Genomic DNA, 26,393 nt, shown 5'->3' with positions numbered 1-26,393 from the left:
GCTGATAGTGGACATCCTGGCATCTTAGATATCTGTTCCAGTACTTGGCATACTTGCTTAACACATGTGTGTAGAACAAGTTGCTTCTTTATGGGGAAAAGAATGGATTGATCCCAACAACTTGTAGGAGTGTCCCTTCCTTAGCCAAGTTCTTCCCTTCCGAAAGCATACTCTATCTCTCAGGTGGGCCTGAGAGTTTTCCTGTCCTAGACAAGCCCTCGGGAGGGCTGGGGGGAGATGCCCCTTCTCCTGAGACCTCAGATGTGCTTGGTGGTGACCAGCTCTGCCTCTGTTTATTTGAGGAAAGAGCTCAGGAGGGGCTGCATCATAAGCCTTGTCTCAGATCTGTCAGAAAAACGGATACAGCACGTCTCTAAACGACTGATGAGCAACAGCCCTGGTGGCAATGGTGTTAACAATTTTACTAACAATTTATGATTTGTAGCTTGTGATGTTTAGAGTATGCTCCATATAAATGTTTCATTTTTGGGAAAAAAGTGAAAGTCAATCATACACGTGGCTATGAGAATAAGTAGTTTTCCAAACCCTAATTAAAGATACTACTACTGGTGATAATGGCCAACATTGACTGAGTATCTGTGTGCACCCTGCTCTGGGGTAGGCTCCATCTGCATTATAAGGCACTCATTACAACCACCCTGTGAGGCTGGGACTGCTCTTCTGCCTTTTATAGGGAAGATCTGAGCTGAGGGAAAAGTAACCCATTTGGCCAAGGTCATAGGGCAGTAAGTGAAACAACTGGAATGGAACCTCAGAGGGCTTTTTATTTAGCAATGGGACTTAAAAAAATAGCAAGGTGTGTGTGTTCATAGAACCACTGCAGATGTCAGCAGCTGATGCCAAACTGATTGGAAAGGCCATGTGGGCAGATTTTTAACAGAATGAGACATAGTAACTGTCCATAAGGCCCCGCTGCTGCTGCTGCTGCTGGTGTGTAGGCACTGCAAGTGATACTGCTGGGAGCACACAGATCAGTCCCTTCCCTTCCCCTAGAAAACAGGAGGAGTCAGGCTGACAACATGATCATTCCCTCCCTCTTTCCACAGCATGCCAGGAGGAATGGCTTGACTGTGGCCACCCTTGTCCTAGGCAGTAAAGTCTCAGGGACCACTGATTGAGATGGATAACTGGTCAATTATTGATGGAACCAAGAATGAATTTAAACCTACTAGGACTAATCCCATTGGCTGTCCCAGAAATAGAAGTGTATTTATGGAATCTGTTTCTGTAAGAGCTCATTCATTTTTCAATGTTCCTAATATACACGGCATGAACTGCAAACTGGGGCATACATTTGTGCAAGTTTGCTTCATCGAATGAGCTGCTTTCTAAGCAGCTAGTTATAAATTTAGTGTTGTAAAGCATCACTATATTAGGATTGCTTTGTGTTTTTTTGCAGAGCTAATTAACCACTGGCAATTAGCACTGTTTCGCTGCACAAATTGGCACCATTTGGCATGTTCTGTAGCCAATACTACGGATGTGATGATATCATTTATATTTCACGTGCCATCTGCTTTTATGCAAAGATAAAGCAGAATGAAGGGGCTCTTCAGACATTTCTTACTTTCTTAGCTACAGGAGGCTTAATTAAAACAAAAATGGCAATTCGCAACACTTACCACTCCTCTTTTGGAGAAAGGCCATCTTGGCTTTTTGGATTCTGGGTGAAATTAAAGACAATCTATTATTACAAGTACTTATGGTAACTAGTGACAGATCACTGCAGTGCTTTACAAAACCTGCAGATTTTTGAAAATTAGCCAAACAGAATTCATCCTGCTTTAATTCTCTTTCTCTTGAGAATGCACAAAATGAATATTTACATTTTTGCAGACAAGTGAATGAAGCAATGTTGCAACCGAAAAGTTGGTGTTCCGTTGCTGCCTTAAGGTGGTATTGCCCTGTTTCTTTACTAGTGTATTATTTAAACATTTTTCCCTCATCACTCGAGGATACATTTATAAACTTTACTAAAGATGTTGAGTAATTTATTTAAGATAGAGAACCACAGAACTTTGGGGCTAAAAGGATAGGCCCTTCATTTTACACTGTCTTACCAGAATCATCCCATCACATGCAAACTTTAATAGCCTGAGTAAATGGGAGACTTGGAAACTACATTAACTCATAATCCCCAGATGTGGTTAAATGAAGACTCTGAAAGTAGGGAACATTAAAACATCACCAACTGGGTGCAGTGGCTCACGCCTGTAATCCCAGCACTTTGGGAGGTTGAGGTGGGCGGATCACGAGGTCAGGAGTTCAAGACCAGCCTGGCCAACATAGTGAAACCCCATCTCTACTAAAAAAAACAAAAATTAGCCAGGTGTGGTGGCATGTGCCTGTAATCCCAGCTACTGTGGAGGCTGAGGCAGGAGAATCTCTTGAACGGGGGGAGGTGGAGGTTTCAGTGAGCTGAGATCGCGCCGCTGCACTCCAGCTTAGGCAACAGAGTGAGACTTCATTTCAAACCCCACCCCCCCAAAATCACGCATTTTTATGTTGGGGCTTCTTGCTATTGGCCATCATCTAGGAGTTGCTTTGAGTTTTTTAAAAAAAGCCATTATTCAATCCCTTATTCTTTTGAAGACCAGGAAGGAAAGAAATTTGACTGGATTCTAGCTTTTTGAATTTTATCCTGTTTGCGTTGTAATGCTACCTAGAAAACGCTGAAAATTGTCTCTTAGGTGTGGATGGCATGTTATTACCATTCAGTATGCAAAACGGACGTCTTACATGCCCATCTCTCTTTCTATCAGATCCCCCAAGAGAGTGTGCATAATAATTCACTCAAAGGGAAGCAATGATCTAAGCAGCATTTACTGCAAAGCATGTGCTTAAGGCACCTTCCCACCTTAACCTTGGGAGCCACCTGCCCAACAGATTATCCTTTCATTCATTTTGACCACCTTATTGATCTTTACAAAAGGGAGATTAGGTGGACTCTCCCTTAGGTACAAACCAGCTTCACCACACTTAGCTCTCACGTGCCTGGTGGTAAATTACTACATCCAATTTGAACTGTAATAATTGAGGTCCCTGGTCCTTGGCCAATTTCTCTCCTGTGCTTTTCTAGGTTTGGAGCCTTGGGAAAGCTTTGTAAATATTCTGAAGATTTATGAGTCTTTATTGAATTCACAATCTTTCATTATCTGCCTTAAATAGACAACTTTGCTGAACCAGAATCTTTGTTTCAACATCTGCAGGTGACTCATATGCATAGCAAAGCGTGAGCAGCACTGCTTTAGATCATGCCTTGGGAACATGAGGCCTCTATTCTAAACTCCTTGAGAAGAGGGCATCGAGGGGTATAAGGGAGGATGCTGCTTATCTTTTGCTGTGTGATATCTACCAGGATGCTAGGCACACGACAAAACAGCTAGTGAGCTGTAGAAGCAATGATGACCTCGTTCCTTAGCATGTGGTTCTCAAACTGGAGCTGGCAGCAGAATCACCTACAGAGCTTGTTAAAAAACAAACTGCTGGGCCAGGCATGGTGCCTCACACCTGCAATCCCAGCACTTTGGGAGACCAAGGCAGGTGGATCACCTGAGGTCAGGAGTTTGAGGCCAGCCTGGCCAACATGGTAAAACCCTATCTCTACTAAAACTACAAAAATTATCTGGGTGTGGTGGCACGTGCCTGTAGTCCCAGCTACTAAGGAGGCTGAGGCAGGAGAATAGTTTGAACCCGGGAGGCTTGTAATGAGTGGAGATTGGGCCACTGCATTCCAGCCTGGGTGACAGAGGGAGACTTTGTCTCAAAAAATAATAATAATAAAAAACAAAACAGTTAGATGAAGTTGGAGTTCATCTAACTTCATGTAAAACAACAACAACAACAAGAAGAACAGACTGCTGGCCGGGTATGGTGTTTCATGCCTGTAATCCAAGCACTTTGGGAGGTCGAGGAGGGTGGATTACCTAATGTCAGGAGTTCTAGACCAGCCTGGCCAACGTGGTGAAACCCTGTCTCTACTAAAATTACAGAAAAATTAACCAGGTGTGGTGATGAGCACAGAGTAAGACTCTGTCTCTCTCTCACACACACACACACACCGCCACCACCACCACCAAAAAACCAGACTAACAGACTGCTGGACTCCACCCCCAGAGTTTCTGATTCAGAAAGTCTGTGGGGTGGAGAGTCTGGAATCTGCATTTCTAGCAACTCAGGTGATGGTGAAGCTGATGGTCCGGGACAGCCTTTGGGAACCCCTGTTCTAGCTGTTAACTAATTGAGAGCATTCTAAAGCCTCATAAAACACACTAACCTCTTTTAAAGTCACATTGTGTTTTGAAGTAGCTCTGATTTCTAGGGGCATGTCCCCAAGCAGACCCCTCTTTGTTTGTTCACCTGAATGATTGCATCATGTAAGACAGTAAGTAGGCTTGGAAGGGTGTATAAAAATAAAGAGCTATAAACGTGTATGACTTATTCACTGGTGGCCCTGGGCTCCACATACAGGAGACTGCAGCAGCCCCTACAGATGATGACAGATGCAGGCTGGTAGAGAGGGCACCGACTTGCAGCCGGGAGCCTTGATTCCATTTCTCTGCACAAACCAGCTGACTCCACCACTAGGCCACTTCTCCTTTCTGGGTCTCACTCTCACATATGTGATTGAGGGATGACCCTGGTGGTTTTCAAACTGTTTTGCCGGGTGTCCGAGGCTCCTGGGGATGACTTGGAGGTGAGTCTTTGGGGCTTATCCCAGCTGCAAACATTGCAGCTTCACCTGGATTTGTTTTATTCATTGGGTTTCTAAGTAAGGATTCTGTTGTAAAAAGGACTCTGCTAAGAACTAAAACAGTTTAAAAACTGCCAGCATGGATAATCTTTAAGTCTCCTCTTAGCTCTCAAAGGCTTTGATTGACCTGTCCTCACCTAATTGTTCTTTTATTTCACAAATGAGCCACTTCTCTATCAGACACTCATCTGCCACCGGCACCTTCGCCTCCCCGTGGTACCACCCCAGTTGGAAGATATCAGCGTGAGGCTGAAGCCTGGGAATAGAATGGGAGATGAACATGACAGCAGTAATGGGGAGGCTACTTACCAGCCTGGAGAGGGCACTCTGATCTAAGATGCTGCACCTGTCTCAGGTCTTGGGCCTGGGATAAGACATTTGGCCAGAAGACATCTTAAGGGAAGAACCATACCTTATTCATCTCTGTAAATGTAATGTCCAACACCAAGGCTGGTACTTAGCTGGTTCCAGTAATTCCAGCAACAGCTGGTGCCTGTTGTGATTGGTGAAGCTGATTCTAACTGGTCAGGGCATATATTCTACTAATTATTCAATATTTTGAAAATTTCCCCCGGTTATGGCATATCTGTTCCACAGTGGGCATGGAAGGAAAGTATGCTGAATGAACAGAACCTGAATTCAGCAGCAGAAGTGGGTGACATAGGTAGTCAGCAGCTCCATCTGACACCAGAAGGTCTCCGGGGAACACCTCAAGTCCAGGTAAGTTCAGCACCACAGAACTCCGCCTGTGCTCATAGAACCTGTGCACAAGACATCAAAGGAAAACCACACTGAGATATCATCTTACACCACTCAGAATGGCTATTATTAAAAAGTCAAAAAACAACAGGTGTTGGCATGGTTGTAGAGAAAAGGGATGCTTATACACTGTTGCTGGGAATGTAAATTAGTTCAACCTCAATGGAAAACAGTATGGAGATATTTCAAAGAACTAAAAATAGAACTACCATTTAACCCAACAATCCCACTACTGAATATCTACCCAAAGGAAAAGAAATCATTATATAAGAAAGACACCTGTACACATATGTTCATTACAGCACTATTCACCATGGCAAAGTCATGGAACTGAACTAAATGTCTAATGATTGATTAGATAAAGAAAATACAGTATATATATATATATATATATATATATGTGTGTGTATGTGTGTGTGTGTATATATGTGTGTGTGTATATATACATGTGTATATTCTATGGTGTGTGTATATATAAGTGTGTGTGTGTATATGTACGTATGTGTATATATATACACACATATATACGTGTGTATATATATACATACATATATATGTGTGTGTGTATAGATGTGTGTGTATATATATGTGTGTATATGTGTGTGTATATATATACATATATACATATGTGTATATATATACATACATATATATTCTGTGTGTGTATATATATGTGTGTGTGTATATGCGTGTGTGTATATGTATATATATATACACACACACATATACACATACCATAGAATACACACACACACATATATATACGTATATATATATACACACACGTATATATACACACACACATATATATATACCATATTTTCTTTATCTAACATATATGGTATATATATATATATATACACACACACACACACATACGTACACCATGGAATACCATGCAGCCATGAAAAAGCATGAAATCATTTCCTTTGCAGCAACATGGATGGAGCTGGAGGCCATTATCCTAAGTGAAATAATCCAGATGCAGACAATCAAATATCACATGCTCTCATTTATAAGTGGGCACTACACAATGGGTACCCATGGACATAAAGACGGAAACAATAGACTCCCAAAGTGGGGAGGGGTGGGGTGGGAAGGGAGTAAGTGTTGCAAAATTAACTCTTGGATACAACATTCAATATTTGGATTATGGGTACCTTAGAAGCCTGATCTCCTCCATGATGCAATATGCCCGTGGAACAAATATGCACATGTACCCCCCTGAATTAAAATCATTTTTTTTAAAAGATATAAGGAGAGATATTAGAGCTGGGTTAGTCAGGTTCATGGTTCAGACCACCTCTGCTCATGCAGAATGGCTGCAAGCTGTCGGCTGCTGCTCTGTTGGGAAGGATTGGGAGGGACGGGAGGGCTGTGATGACACAAACAACGCCCCACACATCTACTCACCGCCTCTTCGAGCCTTACTTGCCAATTATGGTTTTGAGTAATCCAAAGCAGAAGAGCCCACCTCAACTTGTCAACACAAATGCAAACTGCTTGTTCTGACTCAGAAGGATATTAGGAAAAAGACCTCAAACACAGAAGTCTTTGCAAATTATGCACACTGCCTCAGAAGGCAGTAGGATGCATGGGGGTGACCATGGTACCCTGATGAGCTGAAGCTGGTTGTTAAAAGTCAGCCACTTGTACTTTTCCCAGAGAAAAGTGAGAAGGACTGTTAGAAAAGTTCATCACACAGGACTATCTACCTTCCTCTTACCCCTGCCCTTCTCCTTTCCCCTACGTTCTCCTTTCCCCTGGCCCATTTCATAAAATGTGTCTGTAGGATGTTCACAAAATAAATGGGTGATGTCACAGACACAGTGGGGGAACAGTGCCAAAGCCACCAGGCATTTGCTCGGTGATCTCTAAGGAGCAAAAGTGGTAAGGTGGCTGTCATGTTGAGGACCTTTCTAATAACATGGAATCAGAGGGACTCACAGTTTTCTCATCAGAACTGTTCAGATATTCCTTTGGTCTATTCTAAGGGAGAGAGAGATGCAATTTCTTCTGTTTATTGACCAATGTAATCTCTATATTTTCACCAACAAATAGCATATGTATGTTACTTTACATAGAAAGAAATTTATCTTGATTTATCAACAAAAGCATAGCTATGAAATTGCCTGGAAAGTTGAGAGCCCAGGTTTGTCATACCATTTTGGATGTTATGATTTTGTCTGTTGCCATCTAGCGCCCTCCCACTCCCAAAAGTGACCATGCTTGGATCCCTGTTAGTCTCCCTGTCACAGTCCTTCCTCTGCTCTTTCCACTTTCCTACCTAGTTGCTGCTCAAGTCCTCCCAGGCTCTGCAGCCAAGTTCCATGGTCCTGACCTTCTATATGAGCCTTTCTGCCAGCACTTATGTCTCTTGCCTCTTAATTGCACATTCTCAGATCCCATGCCCTTTTTCTTGTCAATATGTCTAAAGTTGGAGTCCATATTATGCCGTTAGGTTCATCATGCTGCTGGTGAAAACCGGTGTAGGTTAGCATATCCTGTGGAATTAATTATAAATACCCATCCCCAAGTCCCACCGTGGAGATGCCGATTTAGTAGATCTGAAGTGGGCGTCTGCATCTGTGTTTTTACCCAGCTCCCTGGATACTCACCAGAATTGGAGAACAATTAATTTTGAGGATATAAGTAACTTGATATAGCCCTTTCCTACCTTTAGGTTTTGAGTATTATTTCACATTTTCAGCCTTTGCCAAAATCCTTTTCAGAACATTTTACTTATGAATAGTAGAAAAAGTTATTTAGGAATTTATAATTAATTAACTTATATTCCATAATTTTCTACAAAATTTGTGAAGAAAGAATGCCTCAGACTGTTTAGATACACACTGTAGACACAAAATGTTCATTTTCAGTTATAAAAGGCGACCTCCTCCAAAAAGTCTCCCACGATACTCAGAGGAAATAATTCTTCATATTTATGCAATCCTCTATGTCTCTACCAGATCAGGGCCTCAACATCCTCTGATTGTATTAACATGGTCACCTCTTGCCTTGTTTCTCCCCCTTCCTTTTTATCTCCTTGATTCAATCCTATACATGATCACTAAAGGTGAGTTATCTAAAATTTAAGTCTGAACTATCCGTCCCTGGCTTAAGACACCTCAGGTGATTCTCAGCTTATGCCAGATTAACACATTTTTAAAGCACACCTACAAGCCTTCCATGATCTGATTTCAATTACCTGCTCAGTATTGTTTACTTTACAATTTGATATCTGGAAATAGGGAATGGGTTGTAATTCCCCGAACAAAATGGTGTTTCCCAGCTTGGTGCTTTAGCTGGTAATGTTTTATTTCTTCCCTGCCTCCCCCAAGTCTAACTCCTATTCATACTATGAGATTCGGGCAAAGGGATTATCTCTGTTAAGGAGCACAAAAGGGAGGTACTTAAGTGACATTGGGCTCAGCTTTATTCAATTGTCTGTATTTCCCGGGATCTTGTAATCTACTTCACCTGCCCTTTCTCTGCTCTTCTATTGTTTTTTTAATTAGGAAACTTTTTAATTAGGAGAATGTAGCTATCGTTGTTATTGTAATAATAGATAATGTGCCAACCGAATGTGCATGCTCTTTCCTTTTCTTGCTATTAAAACCCTGCTTTGTCTGGGGTGGTATGTGCTGAGGTCATAGGCTGACCTGCTATGAGTCTCTTGTAGCTAGTGAAGACCATGTGACCCAAACCTGGCCAATGAGATTTAAATGGAGGCTCAAGCATGTGAATTCTGGAAAAAGTTTTTCAAAAGGGACAGATTCAATTAGCTTCTTCTGTTTACATCTTGTCCTTTGCCTTCCTGCTATCTGGAATAGATCTTGAAACCTGAGCATATTCCAGAACTTTTGCAAACACAACAGCAGAATAAAAAAAAATAGGTGCCTGGGATCTGGTTATGTTACCGAAAACCCACCCTTTACTTGCCTAGGTCATTCTAGCTGGGTTCTGTGACATGCAGGCAAAAGCTATTCTTACTGACACAGACCTCTCATCCTGGATTCCTCCTCTAAGAATGAAGCTATCTTTCAGGATTCTACACTCCTGTTTGACTTTTTCTCTACTTTATGATTTGGTTTTATAAGAAGATCATTAGGGCTGTGACTTCTTACAACTTACCATTTTTGTTTGCCAACTCAATGTCCATGATAGTTACAAGGATGGAAGGAGCCTAATTAGGTGGGAGTTGAGAAAGTTAAAATAATTTGAATGAGAAACATAATTCTAGTTTCATCATATTGCATACAGGACATTGGGATTGACACATAATTGATTAGCAGTGTACAAATCCAGCCAGGAGGTTTTATTACGGTCTTCAGAAGGTATTATATAACATAAAATGCTGAGAGCTCAGAAAAAGAAGACCCCTGATATGTCAGAAGCTTCCCCATCAACTGTATAGTTCTCTTGATAAAAATCTAAGAAACACATAATGAGATTTTGGTATTTAAAGAGGCCCAATTGGGTAGCAATTGAAAAAATTACAATCATTTGAATCAGAAATATAATCTAGGTGAATTTTTGGGAAAAAAATTGACTCTTTTGAGCTTGAACTCTAGAAGTTATACACTCTAGTATCATTAAGTTTGGTAGTTTCACAAGATTCTACAAACTGCTTTTCTATTCTCTGGAGACCTCAGAGAGCATGTAACTACTATTGGGGTAGAATAATTCATCTTCCCCGACGCCTTCTTGGATGGCTTGTGTGTTTCTCTTCCCTGCTTCTATAGCTCTTTGGAGTGGTGATTAAGAATGTGGGGTCAAATTTTGTGGAATTTAATCTTAGCAGTGTGACCCTTGGCTAAACAACTTAAATAACCTCTCTGGTCCTTACTTTGCCATTTGGGAAATGCAGACAATAATAATATTGTGTGAGGCTGGACTAAATTAATCAACATAAAGCACTTAGAACAGCGTCCAGAACTTGGTAAGCAGCCAATGAATGCTATCCGACTGATTATTGAATATATTATAATATCATGTTTTATTTATCTGTCTTTTCTACTAGACTCATGCTTCTTAAGTACAAGAAACATGGCTTATGATCATTTGTGTTGGTAGGTGCTACTTTAGAACTTAATCCATTGTTGCTGATGAACATGAATGAATGAAACCATCTTCTCTCATGGAAAGTGTCTTACTTTATAAAGTCGTTTTGTAGATTCATGTCTTATTTCCTCTACCACCCTAAGCTCCAGCTCCTGGTCTAAATTCCTCTGTTTAGTAAGAGCTCAGTAAACATTTGTTAAGTAAACGGAACAATAACCAAACCCACATATACTCAGAGTGATTGATCATTGCCATTTCCCTACACAAACTCCCACAGAATGTGTATTCCAAGAATAGGTAGTTGTGTACTGTTCTTTAAACACACTGTGCACTTCACGCCTCCATGCCTTGGCTCAGGTAGTTCCCATCTGCCTGCTCAGCTGTACTTTGTCTGCCTGAAAAACTTGTATTCATCTTTAAATTCTAGCTTAGACATTCCTCCTCCATAAATGTTTTCTGACCCACTCAGGGAGGGACAATTCTCTTTCTCTCCCTCCCTTCCCCACTCCTACCTTGTCTCTTTATAATAAATACATCAGCGGTTCATACTGGATCTTACATATCACAGAATCTAATCACTTAGCATAGAATCTGACATAGAACAAATATTCAGATAAGCTTGTCGAATAAATAGACATGTTGACCTGTAGATTAAAATACTGACAGTCCTCAAATGCATTTGTTTTCCATTCTGGAATATAAATGAGTGATTATATGCATACACAAAAGCAGAATGCAGTTTGAGTGCTCACTCCCCCCCAGTTAAAAGTGGTTGGTTACATTACCCCTATCCATTTTGGTCTTGTCTGGGATACCTTCTGACATCATGCATCCATTTGGGAGTACAAAGGTCAAATTTGGAGCTGAATTTGCACATACAGAGCAGGGAGAAGATAACCAGCTCGTAAATGGCTTGATCCACGACCTTGGCTTTTTGCCTTGGTGTTCAAAATCCATAAATGCTTATTCTGGAAATGTGAATATGCCTCTGGAAGGGCAAAACAAAATTTCTGTGGCATGAAATATATTTTGTTAGTCAAAGGACAGCCTGAGTTAATACAAATATCAAGAACCACTATTGTAGCCATGCAGAGACCGAGGAAAGCAATCAGAACATTTGCACCCAGTATCATGAAGAGACATGGATTGGTGCGGAAAATGTGCCTCTATGTTGAATCCGTGCCTGGCAGTGGTCTGGATTTCTGGGCACTCTAGAAAAGACCTGGGCCCGTGTCAGCTGGGGTTGCGCAGACCTTTGGATGAATGCTCTTAACTCAAATAGCTGAAATGAGTTCAGCATGACTTTGAATTTAGGCCTCATGGTGGGCGGCGTGTGTGTCCAAACTGATACCTTCATTTAGCTGTTCTAAATATTAGGATTGTTTTTTAATAAAACGTGGCATTCATGCAGGATCAATGTCTCCAATTCTGGATTGATCATCCACTGGGAGCAATTATAGTGAATTCAGAATTCTTATCCCCCTCCAGCAAACAAAGTGGTGTCTGTGTGGGGCAGCGGTGTCTGATGTGAAGAAGACAGGGAAGAGTATTTTTAGAGATTGGATTTCCTCACAGGAGGACTAAGCTAGTGAATAAACTCATAACACAGGCAAAGTATTTGGAGTGTTGCTGGCAACCCACTGTCACCCTGTAAGTACAGTATAACTCCATGCTGCCCTTCCTTTGTTTAGAAAAACACAACTAAACAAATATCCTTGAGAAATGCTGGGGTTTTTTTTTTTGTTTGTTTGGTTTTATGCTTGGCTATTCTGGTTCTTTGCTTCAGGGCTCAGAAGATTGTATAACTGGGTGTCTGACCCGGACTTTGCAGCTCTGCAGGGCTGGACACCCCTCTACTGGCCTTTCCCACCCCCACCCACCATGTAGAAACCCGAATACAGCCACTCTTTCACTAACCCTGAGTTGCGTTGCCCCAAGCTCGTCAGATCCGAAGGGACTAGTCCCATGGCTGCTGGAATAATCTCGTCTCCCTTCTGGTACCAGAATGTCTCCTTATTCTGTGCTCTGCTGAAGATCTGAAGGTCCATGGTGTGGGCTGAGAAAGCAACAATTCAGAGCATCCCGGGAATTCCCCCTACCCCACTGCTGAGCAGGCCGGGCGCCCTGCGTCAGCACTCAACAATGAGGCAGCTCTCACGTGCTGGTGCCAGAAATGTCTCTGGCTGCTGGAAATGGGTCCCCCAGTAGATCTCAAATGTGTACGTTTTGTAAGCAATAGACTGATCTTGGTGAATATTATTCTAATTTAAAATCAGCTGGCATTTACTGCGAACTGATTCTTTGACACTTTGTTAAGCACTTTACATGCATTATATTGATTTTCACAAGCACCCTATGTAGTGGAAATTACTGTACTCATTTTAGACCAGAGGAAACTGAGGATTAGAGGGATGCATAAGGAACTAAGGTCATATTGTTGTAGTGAATAACAGAGCCAGAATTAGAAATTCAAATATGTGGGCTGGGAGTGGTGGCTCATGCCTGTAATCCCAGCACTTTGGGAGGCTGAGGCGGGTGGATCATGAGGTCAAGGGATTGAGACTATCCTGGCCAACTTGGTGAAACCCCATCTCCTAAAAGTACAGAAAAATTAGCTGGGCATGGTGGCAGGTGCCTGTAGTCCCAGCTACTCGGTAGGCTGAGGCAGGAGAATTGCTTGAACCCAGGAGGTGGGGTTGCAGTGAGTTGAGATTGCGCCACTGCACTCCAGTCTGTGACAGAGTGAGATGCCGTCTCAAAAAAAAAAAAAAGAAAAAAAAATAAATTTAAATATGCAGGCCTGACTCCAAAAAGACTTGTAAATGGGAAGAAGAGAAAAATATACTACTATTTTAAAGCACAACAAAATTTTAAAAATGATGTGATGATGTTTACTACTTTAGGAAAAAGAGTGGGGTATAATGGTTTGAATGGCGGCCCCCCAAAAAGATATATCCACATCCACCCCTGGAACATGTGCATGTGACCTTATTTGTAAAAAGGGTCTTAGCAGATATAATTAAATTAAGGATCTAGAGATGAGATTATTCTGGATTGTCTGAGTGGGCCCTAAATACAACCACAAGTGTCCTTATAAAAGACACTAAGAGGCCAGGCTCAGTGGCTCATGCCTGTAATCCCAGCACTTTGGGAGGCCAAGGCAGGTGGATCACCTGAAGTCAGGAGTTTGAGACCAGCCTAGACAACATGGTGAGACCCCATCTCTACTGAAAATATAAAAAATTAGCTGGGCATGGTGGTGCACGCATGTAATCCCAGCTACTCAGGAGGCTGAGGCAGGAGAATCACTTGAACCCGAGAGGCGGAGGTTGCAGAGAGCTGAGATTGTGCCATTGCACTCCAACCTGGGTGACAGGGTGAGACTCTGTCTCAAAAAACAAAAAAGATACTAAGAGAAGAGACACAGCAAAGAGAGAAGGGCATGTGAAGATGGACAGAGACAGAAATTAAAGTGGGGCAGCCACAAGTCAAGGAACGCCTGTATGAAAAAGCAAGGAAAGTCCTCCCCTAGAGCCTTCAGGGGAAGTGCAGCTCTGCCCAAACTGTGATTTCAGACTTTTGTGGTTCTAGAGTATTAACAGACAGTGCTAGAGACATCAGGGGTTTTAAATAAAAGAATGTGGGGTATAATATTGTATCGTATTGAACCTAAAGGACAGATACATTACATCTGGTGTTCCCGATGTTAGAATATTTAACTAAGAGGTTAGAATATTTTAGAAAGAATAAGTCACTGAGTTACATGTGGAAAGCGCTGGATGAATGGTTTCTCTAACAATAACCGTAGCTACTATTTGAGTTATATTACTTAATCAGTTCAAAAGAAAGACCTGTGAGATGAACACAGGTTTCCAGAATGGAAAGAGGATAAATTTGTTTTGTTTTAAGCCACCTGATTTATGGTAATTTATCATAGCAGCCAAGGGAAACAAATACGGGGCAATCTCATTGAATGGCAAGGGCACCCAACTTAGGACCTGGATTCCCAACAGCGACCCTGGCCTGTTGTTTCCCTGGACTGCCGTTTCTTGCAGCGTAAGGCTGTCTGCCTCTTGCATTCTCAAGTGTGAGATCCAGAAGCATCGTTCTCTGTCTCTCCTGTGGCCAGTGGGTGTGGACAGGAATTGTGTGGTGACCTTTATCTTGGCAGAAATGTTTGAAGATGATGAATTCAAAGCTCCCCTTTTAGAAATATGACTAATAGATCATTTACATGTTTAAAAGATTCCTTTTGTGCAGCAGACTTAAACCAAAGACTATTGGTCTTAATTCCCAAGTGCAAATTTTAAGAAAAAATAACAAAGGCTAGAGAATATGGGAAGTACCATTGCCCTTTAGTGATACGTGTGTCTTAAAGGAATAAAAATCTTACTGAAGGCACGGCAACTTGGTTAAGGCATAGTCATATCTTTTCCTTCACTACAAATGTTGTCCAGTGATTTTTTTTTTTTAATTAGGCAGCCTTATCAGACTCTATTCATCAGAAACCACAGTCCTTGTCTGGTAGTAAAAGTTCATGGTAAATGTAGTCCTTTTCAGCAGGCAGCCTTTCAGCAATTGTGTGTCTAGAAAAAGTAGGCATTCCATTTTAAGAATCATAATGTTTTACCCTATGCAAGAAATATAGTGCAATTTGGAATGCTTGCCTATAACTATGAGTTGATTACACAGGAAGAGCAAATTAAGCATCAGTAACAAACTTTTTCTAAAAATCTCTTTTTAAAATAATCAAAAGAGAAATGACAACTTGACTGCCAGTTATTGAACTACTGCTCTCTTGGTTAAATCTGGGATATATTTTTCCATTATGAGCCCAAAAAGTCGCTGGGAATGGGCTTTTGTATGTTTGACTGTGGTTTCCAATTCAACTTTCTGTCAAAGCATTCCATTTGTTGCAAATGCAAATGAGAAGGTAGATGGGAAGAGGACCTTCTGGTCTACCACCCAGAAGCCAGTGCCATGATGGCTATTTCTCATAAAGGCGGAGGGAACAAATGGAAGACTCATGCCCTGTATATCAGTTTGAACACAGAACAGAGATGCCTCTTAAGAGTCTCATCAGTGTGTGAGAACCACCACGGACTGCGGCTGTGGGGTCAAATCAGTATAGATTTTGAGCACATGTGTTCAGAGCACCAGGGTAACTGCTGGTAACTGCCCAGAAATCTCACCTTCTTTCTAGGTTGCTGTCTTTTCTGGACAAGTCAACATACTCCTGATTGTGGGATCAAGCAATATTTATACAAATTCCCCGGGGTTTGTGGGGATTTCTACACAGACAAGCACAAAACAATAAGAAAGGTCGAGGAGGTCAAAAGGAGCTGGAGGAAGCCAAATAAACAGCTGGAGGAGAAAATACACAAAACAAAGGGGCCCGGACGATTTCTCCTAAAAGGCATGTTCAAACCCAACTACGAATCGACTTCCTTTTTCTTTTCTTTTTCCTTCCTGAAATGTTTATTGGACACCTACTATGTGACAGGCAGTGTTCTAGGTACCGGGGATAAGGCAATAAACAAAACAGATGCAAATCCCACTTTCTTGGAACTTACATTTTATTAGGTTGGTGCAAATGTAATTGCATTTTTTGCCACAATTAAACGTAATGGCAAAACCCATGATTACTTTTGCACCAACTAATAGATGAGCTGATGCTGGTGGAAGAATGGCATGTGGTTCCCCTCCCACTGTGCCCATATCAGAAAGGCTCCCGGGGCTACAGTCTTCTCTTTTGAGTAATGAACACTAATAACACACTGCCTATGACTCTGAATCCTGTCCAACAAGCTGTAAAGCCCCGAAGAAGCTGACAGTCTTCTCCTCCTCTAGTATGTTCTAGAGTATTACCAGACAGTGCTAGGGACATAAGGGGTTTTAAATAAAAGATTGTGGGGTATAATATTGTATCGTATTGAACCTAAAGGACAGATACATTACATGTGGTGTTCCTGATGTTAGAATATTTAACTCAGAGGTTAGAATATTTTAGAAAGAATAAGTCAATGAGTTACATGTGGAAAGCGCTGGATGAATGGTTTCTCTAGCAATAACCGTAGCTACTATTTGAGTTATATTATTTAACCAGTTCAAAAGAAAGACCTGTGAGATGAACACTACAGATGTGCATTGCTTAACGATGGGGATACATTTCGAGAAATGCGTCCTCAGGCAATTTCGTCATTGTGTGAACATCGCAGAGTGAACTTACACAGATCTCGATGGTGTGTAGCCTACTACACACCTGGTCTGTCAGGCGTCCCAGGATACAAACAGTAGTTCCCAGGATACAAACATGTATGTCATGTTATTGTGCTGAATAATGTAGGCAGCTGTAACACAATGGAAAGTATTTGCGTATCTAAACATAGACTAGGTAAGTGAAACTACGTTATTACAATCTTACGGGACCACGGTCACGCATGAGGCCCATTGTTGACTAAAACATCATGAATGCAGTGTGTGACTGTATTTGTATCTCCACTTCAGGGAGGAAAACTTTGAAGTTTTGAGGAAATCATGCAAGATCGTGTTGCCACATAGAAGTGGAGCTAGGATTCAAATTCAGGGAGTTTGACTCCAGTAGATTTTAACTCCCTGTCCTGCTGCCCCCTAATGGTAACCCCAGATGAATCCGACTTTGGAGGAAGTTTTTCTGGCATTTAATACTTTGTTTGTTTGTTTGTTTTTCCCCTCAAGACAGACTTTCAAATATCTCATCATTTGGCTTTCATGCTAATGTTGCCCCACTGGCTAATAGGCATATATTTAACTTTTCTCCTGCTTTCTATTTGAGCACTGGAAGGTTAGTCTATACTCTTATAGAAAGGTAGCATGTATGTTTCTTTTCTCATTTTCAGGGCTGACCTGAAAACTAGGTGAGATGGACAACTTCCTGTGAATACAAAATTTAAGGGATGCTAGGGAGGTTTCCCTACCCACAAATTCATCTCCCTCACTTCCTTCTGATGTTTAAGATTCCACCAACACAGCTTCACTGCTTGGCTTTGGGCTCCTCCTACCTTTAAGACAACAGGCTAAAAAGGAAGTTACAGGTTCCTGACACAACGTCCAGCTAATTTTTTTAAAAAAATATATTTTTAGTAGAGAGGAGGTTTCACCATGTTGCCCAACCTGGTCCCAAACTCTTGACCTCAAGTAATCTGCCTGCCTGGGCCTCCCAAAGTGCTGAGATTATAGGGATGAGCCACCATGCCTGGCCTGACCTAGCTGTTCTTTTAAAATTTACCAAGACTATTTTTGTTATTTCCTCACAAAGATTCCATATGGCAATGGAAATTACCTTATGTCATTTTTTGCAAATGGCTTGATGCATCCCATTGATTTGCCTTTATGTCCGCTGGCTCCATCTAATAATCAGAGCTGGACCCAGACTTTACCTGTTCTAGGAAACATTCCTTGATTTAAGACTCACAAATATGCATATAGTATATCCATCCCTGATGCATTCTCTGACCAATTATTTAATCAAAATCTCCACTCAGATTTTTCATAGGTCCTCAAACTCAACATGTACAAATGTGAACTCAAGACCTATACCCCAACCACCATATTTCATTTCCTCAGCCAAGTTTATCTAGGTCAGTGAATGGAAACCTTGGTTACCCAACTGTACAAGCCAGAAGCTTGGAGGTCATTCTTGAAGATTCCTTTCCCTCACCCCTAAGAGGCTACCACTCACAAAGTCTGGGGGATTGTATCTCTTAAGTATCTCCTGCACTGAGATACTTTTGAACTCCACTGCCTTCGTTATAATCTCACAAGCTTCTCATACCTGACCATTCTAATTATTTGACTTAAGTCTGCTTGCATCTAAATCCCAAGTATAACTGACATCCATCTGATCACATCAATTCAGTAAATGGTTTCACACTGCTCTTAGGGTAAGGAATAAAATTTCTCAACAACCTATTAAAATAATCCAACTCTATACATATCATTTTTTTCTAAGACTACTCTTTTTCACTTCTCTTTGACACAACTGAACTAGATCTCATCTTAGAGCTTAATTCTGTTTCACATGTATGGAAGATTTACACTAAGAGCCCCACTCTTCTCCAATGCTTACATCTATACACTTTGCCATGTAACACTACAATGCTCTTCCATTGTTGATAACTTGTAATTTCCTGACCCTGAGTTCAACTGGTCAATAAAATTAGACCAGATTCAGAGCCCAGGCCCCAAGAAGCCTTGCATGTTTCTACTTGTCCTCTTGAACCTCTCCCCTCACTGTATAAAGAATCTGCTCAATTGATCCCATGGACCCATGGGAGTTCTTAGATCCCATGAGCAGGATAAGGGACATCTGGAGTGGAGCTGCTCGGCTAAATCCAGCCTAGAGCAACTCACCCCCAGGGGACATATAGGTTTATAAGAAACGGTAACTGTCTGTTACTTTAAGTGGTTTGTTATCTAGCAGTAGCTAACTGATACACAAACATAACAATTTACATTTTCCTATGGCTTGGTAAGTATCTTCTACCTTTGTTGACAGTTAGGTCACTGAGGGTTAAAATCAACAAAGAATGTGTACATGGATGGTATCCTTACTGCTATGAACAGCAAACTATTGCTTGAGGATGGAGGTCCAGTAATAAAACAGTGGCTCTTTCTCCAAAAAAAAAATAAATCTTCTGTGACTTCAAATGAAATGAGAGCTTTTCTGCCAATCCCGCAAGTCAGGATGATGAAATTGGGTATGGATCTTTCCCTGCAGCCACAGAAACTCTTCATCCCTGTTAAGGATGACAGATCCATTGCTACAACCAGGAGGCCACATTGAAAGTTCAGAGCTGGTTTCAGAAATGACACAGTCTACTTCATTCTGGATAAGGGCACAGTCTATCATAACGGGTATTTTAAAGGCCACCCTAGATTTAACCAGGACATTGTGTTCCTTTCATTTTTTGTCCTTTAAATTTTTTTTGAAAAGCTGTTGAATATCTCTGGCCTTTCCATTTTTCTCTACCAGAAAAAAACCTATTACTAAGTGCATGTTAATTAAGCCACAGGGGTAAGACATTGACAATTCAAAATGAAAACCACAACCGCATGTGGATGTCGTATCCTGCCCCCACATGCTGTGTTCTTAAAGGGAGATTCTTGAAATCAAAACTTTTGCACCTGTAAATGTGAAGAGTGACTTGAGTGTTATAAAACAAAGTGCACTACACGCCATCAGCTTTGTTATGTCAGGACAGAAATAAAGATGCAATAGTAAATAGTCAACAGATATCATAGCACCAGAGAACATAAATGCATACACACCTGGATGGGTGCAATTCTTCTCCCTGAAATAAATTTTCAGAATATATGTTTTAGTCTTGCTCGAACCCATCCCAAACTCTGGAGCAAACATGTTGAAATGAGAAACAATGAACCCTCTTAGTTAAAAAATATTTTACATTTTAGTGGGACTGGAAATTTGAATAACTGGCTCTTTCTCCCCTTTTAAATCAGTGACACCACGTTGTCTTTAAATAGTGTGCATTTGCAAGAAGGCCCCCATTGCTATCTGCTGCCTGACAGACCATCGGTTGCCTGGCCTTGATCCTCCTTCCCTACTTCCCTCCCTTCCTCCCTCCCTCCCTCCCTCCCTCCTTTCCTTCCTTCCTTTATTCCTTTTTTTGAGAGGAAGTTTCGCTCTCATTGCCCAGGCTGGAGTGCAATAGTGCTATCTCGGCTCACCACAACCTCTGCCTCCTGGGTTCAAGTGATTCTCCTGCCTCAGCCTCCTGAGTAGCTGGGATTACAGGCACCCGCCATGACGCCTGGCTAATTTTGTATTTTTAGTACAGACAGGGTTTCTCCTTGTTGGTCAGGCTGGTCTTGAACTCCTGACCTCAGGTGATCCACCCGCCTTGACCTCCCAAAGTGCTGGGATTACAGATGCGAGCCACCGCACCCGGCAGGTGAGTCCTTTTTTTAAAGTGCCTCCAAGGACAGAAGAAAGTGAGTGAGATTATTTTCTTTCTTCCCCAAATTGCTGCCCTCCTTTCACCTCAGAGCCAATGCTTCCTAAAGAGAATGTGTCCCCTCAGTGTGACTTCCTGTGCTGTCTCCTCTCTTAGGATCTCCTGGCCCCTGGGGGAACGAAGCAGCCCTGAGACCTATTTTGGTTTGTGGTTAGCCAACTGAGAGGCAGGAGGTTTAGAGCTGTGTTACCTGAGGACTAGGGCATCGTGGGGTGGGGCTGGGCAAAAAGTGGCCTTCTTGCTGCAGAAGAGAGGCCTGGTGAAGGGACCCTTCATTGACAGGCTGAAACTCGAGAGGGACATACTCATCAGTGGGCCGGGTTTGGGGCTCCAGTGAGTCAGCTGTGTTCAGGGTCCTTTCAGGTTCAGGGGTCAATCTTGAGCGGAGTCCCAAGGGTGACAGCAAGTACGAAGGATCTTTTGGGCTTCCTGGCAGCCTCTTGGAAAGGTAACATGGGGAGCCCGCAGGCTCTCTCCAGCCTTCCCAGGTGGGCACCTGCAAGGCATCTTGCTGAGGCAGTGAGTGCCAAGTCCCACAGCCCCGGCTCCTTAATCTCCTCAAAGTGGGAGAGGTGGAGATGCGGCCTGGGGCTTGCCGGTCAAACTGGAGGAGACTCCCCTGGTTGTCACAGTGCTGTTTTGGCAGGCTCCTCGGCAGGTGCCCAGGAGAGGCTCCGCAGCCTTGGGATGGCACCTCTGGACAGAGTGACTCTGTTTTCTCCATAAAGCTAAGAGGACCCGTTGGTAGAAGGTTCCAGAAGATGTCTGAGTTGCTGTTCTCTGGATCACATGGAGGTTGCTCAGTTTCTGCATCCAAGCACCACGCTTCCTCTAGCAGTTCTTTGTCCTTTTCCAGAGAATTTCAAGCAGGTTGTCGCATCTTTAGTGAGGAAGAGCAGACTGTGGAATCTGTAGCAAATGAGGGAGACTGCAGTGAGAAAAAAGGTCTAAAATTTCAAAGGAAAACTTCGAATTCTTCAAGGGAGATAGAGCTCAGTTCACATCAGCATCCTTTACGTTCAAAAGATATTAATATACGTGACTCCAGCCTTCCCATCTAAATAGCATATTGAAATCTGTTTACTGTCTACTTAATATTCCTTCCAGGTTCAAACAAAAAAGACTTTAAACATGGTGAAACCCTGTCTCTACTAAAAATACAAAAAATTAGTGGGGCAATGTGGCAGCTGGTGTAATCCCAGCTACTTGGGAGGCTGAGGCAGGAGAATCGCTTGAACCTGGGAGGCGGAGGTTGCAGTGAGCTGAGGTGGCATGCCATTGTACTCCAGCCTGGCCAACAAGAGTGAAACTCTGTTTCAAAACAAAACAAAAACAAACAAACAAACAAAACAACTTTGGTAACTTAAGATACTTCTTGGAAACCACATAGTTCCTCTCCTGGTGATGATTTCATTTTAAGAGAATCAAATAGACATTAAATCCTCCTTATCGTCTACATTTATGTATGTAAGGACGTGCTTTGGTGCATCCCAGGGATACAAGAACAAGGAAAACAAGGCTTTCTTCTCTCAAGGTTTAAATTACACAGTGAGACAAGCTTTGAAGGTAACCAATGTGAAGTATCTGGCATTGTCTTTATTTTAGATCCTATTGATCTTTACATTTTGGAAAAATGACTTGCAAGTTTGAAAAGAAAAATCAAGATGTCACCAGGCAACCTACTATTCATGGAGGTGTTTTCCGTGATTCATGCATGCAGAATTATCTCTTCTCGTGCTCAAGCAAAGCCAACTCTTCTATTTCACAACTTGATTCATGGGAGCGACTTACTGCAGTTCCGTTATTCTGTACCTTCCCAAAGGTATGTGTAGGAAAACATCAATCCTTACACATCACTTATTGTATGAGAGTTGATGTTTGATGATTTACAGACCAGTCGTGAGACTGCGGGACAGGCGGGAGACCCATCTTCCCTTGCCCCAGGTGGTGTGGAAGGTGGCTTCAGACTGTGCGTGGATGTTTGTGGATAGAACATTCGTAGTTGACCATATATTCTAAGATTATCAATAATAGTTTTAGTAAGTTTGTAATTCTAAAGCAGAACTCAGCAATCTGAAACCCTTTGGCCACGTTTGGATCGCCAACATTTAAGAATGGCTAATAATTTACTTCTTATAATTTTAATTGGATGGACAATATTCGTGAGTTGTTTGAGGAACCGCTTTAGTAGCACTTTTCCACAGTGTATTATTTGCATCTTCAACTTGATATAGAGAAGGCTGAAAGCCAATAAACCTTTCCCTCATAACCTGACCTCATTCTGTTGACTATTATTCATGGTACTTTGTCAAAATACAGTGATTATTACTATGTTTTCTGTAGTTCTGTGGAGAATACAATAATTGTTACAGGTTTTCATCGCATCTAAATATTCACTCCCACACCAAATGGCCCCACACTGATGTGCTCCCTAATTTTTATTCCTTACTTCTCCCTATGCTTTGTGTACTTGTCTATGGCAACTGCTCTCTCCTCTTTGTTTCTTTTAATCTGTGTCAGTCATGGAAGTTCAACAACCTTCTGGATAGAGAATTATAGGCTGTTAGATCTATTCCTATCAGTAAAGAGGAGAACCTCAGTTATGACAATGTTGTGACATTGATTTTGGGGACTTTGTGATCTCTTATTTTACTCCCTGACTCTTACGTTGTTTAAGGTCAAATAAGGCCAGGCACAGAGGCTCATGAATGTAATATGAGCACTTTGGGGGCAAAGGTGGATCACTTGAGCCAAGGAGTTCAAGACCAGCCTGGGCAACATAGTGAGACTCTATAATTTTTTTTTAAAGGCCAAATGAAACTAACAGGTACTGGATTTTAGATACTACTTAGATACAAACTAAAGTCAGTTCAACTCTTATTCACAAAAGAAATATAAAATTCTTAATGTTGGATTTGCTTTATTTTGAGTTCAGGGCTCAACTGTTACAGAACTTCACATGTAGAACATGCATGAGGTACCCTTTTTTGCAGAGTGAAGGAAAGAAGGCAATGCCAGTTTAGGAAACTTACGTTCAGATAAGGTGAAACTGTACTAGTTTTGCTTTTAGATTGGTAATTCCTGGGTGCTGCTCTAAAGGTTGATACTAACATTGCTAGAGAGGCATGAAATGGTCCCTCCTGACCATTGATAAAATAAGGTACATTGTTGCTTCATGGAGAGGCCAGTTCTTCATTCTCCCAACAAACAAATGCTGGGCTAAGCATGAAATCTATAGGTACTTTCTCTTTTTTTCTTTTATTTGTTTGAGATGGGGTCTGGCTTGTTGCCCAGGCTGAGTGCAATGGCGTGACCACAGCACACTGTAATCTCAAACTCCTAGCCTCACAGAATCCTCCCACTGCAGAACTCCTGATAGCTGGGACTATAGATGCTCACCACCACACCCAGCTGATTTTGAATCAATAGGGACTTTCATGGATATATACACTCAGGGCCATTCCATTATTTTTCTCCTTTAGAAGACTGTCCAAATTCTAGGTGCAACAATGTTAAAGGAATTCAGTATATTTGCATAGGCACTTGCATAATAGATCAGATTTCTTAGTCTTTGGGTTTCCCCTCTGTCCTTTTGGCCTATTTTTCTCCTCTGTTGAGGGATTAGGTTACAGCTTTGGGTTTCCTTTCTAGTCGTTTCAGACAAAGGGTTGTAGCTGTTGGTAGGAAGTTATGTATGGCCAGTAAGATTCATAGGTAAGTATTATTTATGAGCCACTGTGTTAAACATGGGAACCAAGGCAATAGTCACTGCTGGCATGACTCACTGCAGAAATGGAGAAACTTTAAAAACAGCAGGGCTTTGGGAGGTGGTTTGCAGAGAGGCAGGAAGAGCTCAAGCACCAGGGTAGATGGATCTGGTTTCTCTTCCAGTCTCACTGCCAACTGGCTGTGTGACCTAGGACAAGCCACTTCTCCTCTGCCAACATCTGTCCAGCATTTACCAAGAGGGTATCAAAGAACCTCCCTTACAGGCTTGTTGCAGAAATTAAATGAGATAATGGCCAAGGCTCCTGGGAGGCACTCCCTAAATGACTACGCCCAGTGGATCTGGTAGAATCAAAGTTCACAATAGATCCCTTCATGCTAACTCTTCTCCTTTATGTTTAAAAGAGGAAATCAATACATGGTCATCATAAAGAAAATTCACCAGCCTTTGACTTTCCAAGAGAATCCAGCAAACACCCACCCACTCTGTGGGGGAAGCCATCTCACTGTACTAGAAACTATTAAACCATTGTAGATTAATGATTCATTAATTTTAATGAGACCTGAAGAGACCGGGAAAACAAGGGAAACTGACAGCAATAGGATGAAAGGAAAGTGCATGAGAGAAACCCGGAAAACCACTGAATGTTGCCTTTAATACCTGTGAGATGGTCTGTCTCTGAAGGCGACCGCGCCCAGGTGGGTCCTGACGATCCTCAGAGCTCACCAGAGTGAGCTGCCAGGGGAAGGCTCCGAGCAACAGGTTCCACACCTGTAACAATGCGCCCTCTGGGCTGAGTGAAAGCAGCCTCGCTACCAGCTGCAAGGAGGAACTGGCCTCTCCCCTCCTTAGAGATATTTCCAGTGATTTGTTTATGAAAAAGCCTAAAGGGAAGCCAGTTCAGAATCTAAGGCAGCCTAAGAACAAGTCAGGTAAGCAATGGCTGATCAAATACAGAAATGATGCAAATGTGGCTTTTTACTTCCTCTTGAGGCGTTCAATAAATCATCACTGATAGTTCAGTGAAGCAGTTCTAGGTTTCTGTTTGTTTTCTCCAAGGTTGTGAGATACATTCTTCGAGACCACTTTCTTCACATCATAAAACATTTTGTGTTGGTCTATTTGATTAATGACATGCTTTGATAATCATTGAATAATAGAGGAAATGATTAGAGCACTGGGGAGCAAATTCGTGAACATTAGTTCTCAAATAATTAAAATGCAAATGGAAGAGCGTTTATATCCACCAGTATTCTCATTAGATCAGTACCCCAAAGAACATTTATTTGATGCCTAGGTGGAGATAATGCATATGTATTCAGCATTAAACAAAAATGTCTACAGACTTTATCAAAACAAAGTCGAAGTAATTCTGATGAAGTCTAATTCACTGAAGTTTTCATTGCTTGGATTCATTACAGATACTTACTGTGAAGGTTCCTTGAGGACTGGTAGTTCTTAAAGTAGGGTCCCTGGACCAGCAGTATCAGTATGACTTGGGGACTTGTTAGAAAGGAAAAATCTTCCCTCTGCATACTCTCCAACCCCTGGAACTCTGGGAATGGGGCCAGAAGTCTGTGTTTTTTTGTTTTTTGAGACAAGGTCTCACTCTGTCACCCAGGTTGGAGTGCAGTGGCGCAATCTCGGCTCACTGCAACCTCCGCCTCCAGGGTTCAAGCTATTCTCCTACCTCAGCCTCCTGAGTAGCTGGGATTACAGGTGCACGCCACCAGGTGGCGGATTACACCTGGTGCAAGATTACAGGTGCATGCTAACTTCTGTATTTTCACCATATTTGCTAGGCTGTTCTTAAACTCCTGACCTCAGGTGATCCACCCACCTCAGCCTCCCAAAGTGCTGGGATTACAGGTGTGAGCCATTGTGCCCAGCCAGCAGCATGTGTTTAACAAGACTTCCAGGTGATTCTTACACGGGTTAAAATTTGAGAACCACTGACTTTAGGGAGAAAAAAAACAGGTCTAACTTATAGATGTTGGCCTTGTGATAACCTTTGTATTAGTCTTTAATTGTCTCATATTGATCTTACTAGAAC

The 26,393-nt window shown here is 41.9% G+C and overlaps 1 protein-coding gene and 1 long non-coding RNA gene across 7 annotated transcripts in view; one reads left to right on the top strand and one right to left on the bottom strand.

Annotated features, from left to right (window-relative positions):
- PLEKHG7 (pleckstrin homology and RhoGEF domain containing G7) overlaps positions 1-25,133 on the bottom strand; it is a 63,217-nt gene extending 38,084 nt beyond the window's left edge. For 3 of the 6 annotated variants that reach the window (XM_032297591.1, XM_032297599.1, XM_032297605.1), the window contains exons 1-5: positions 25,001-25,129; positions 20,804-21,522; positions 19,907-19,929; positions 5,408-5,535; positions 1,644-1,684 (exon numbers count right to left, since the gene is read on the bottom strand). In XM_032297591.1, coding sequence (XP_032153482.1) covers positions 1,644-1,684; positions 5,408-5,535; positions 19,907-19,929; positions 20,804-21,337 — 726 coding nt within the window. In that variant the 5' untranslated portion in view covers positions 21,338-21,522; positions 25,001-25,129. Of the gene's footprint in view, positions 1-1,643; positions 1,685-5,407; positions 5,536-12,514; positions 12,741-19,906; positions 19,930-20,803; positions 21,523-25,000 lie in introns of those variants that run through there. The other 3 variants (XR_004274911.1, XM_032297624.1, XM_032297618.1) reach the window with 3 other exon arrangements.
- LOC116564499 overlaps positions 24,220-26,393 on the top strand; it is an 82,871-nt gene continuing 80,697 nt past the window's right edge. The window contains exon 1 of the long non-coding RNA XR_004274929.1: positions 24,220-25,272. This is a non-coding gene — a long non-coding RNA (uncharacterized LOC116564499). The remainder of the gene's footprint in view (positions 25,273-26,393) is intronic.

The sequence above is a fragment of the Sapajus apella genome, unplaced genomic scaffold (genome assembly GCF_009761245.1).
Source record: "Sapajus apella isolate SASKATOON/1434 unplaced genomic scaffold, GSC_monkey_1.0 scaffold2, whole genome shotgun sequence".
NCBI classification, from domain to species: domain Eukaryota; kingdom Metazoa; phylum Chordata; class Mammalia; order Primates; family Cebidae; genus Sapajus; species Sapajus apella.
Note: the sequence above shows the minus strand (reverse complement) of the source record. Positions and strands in the feature narration are given on the sequence as shown.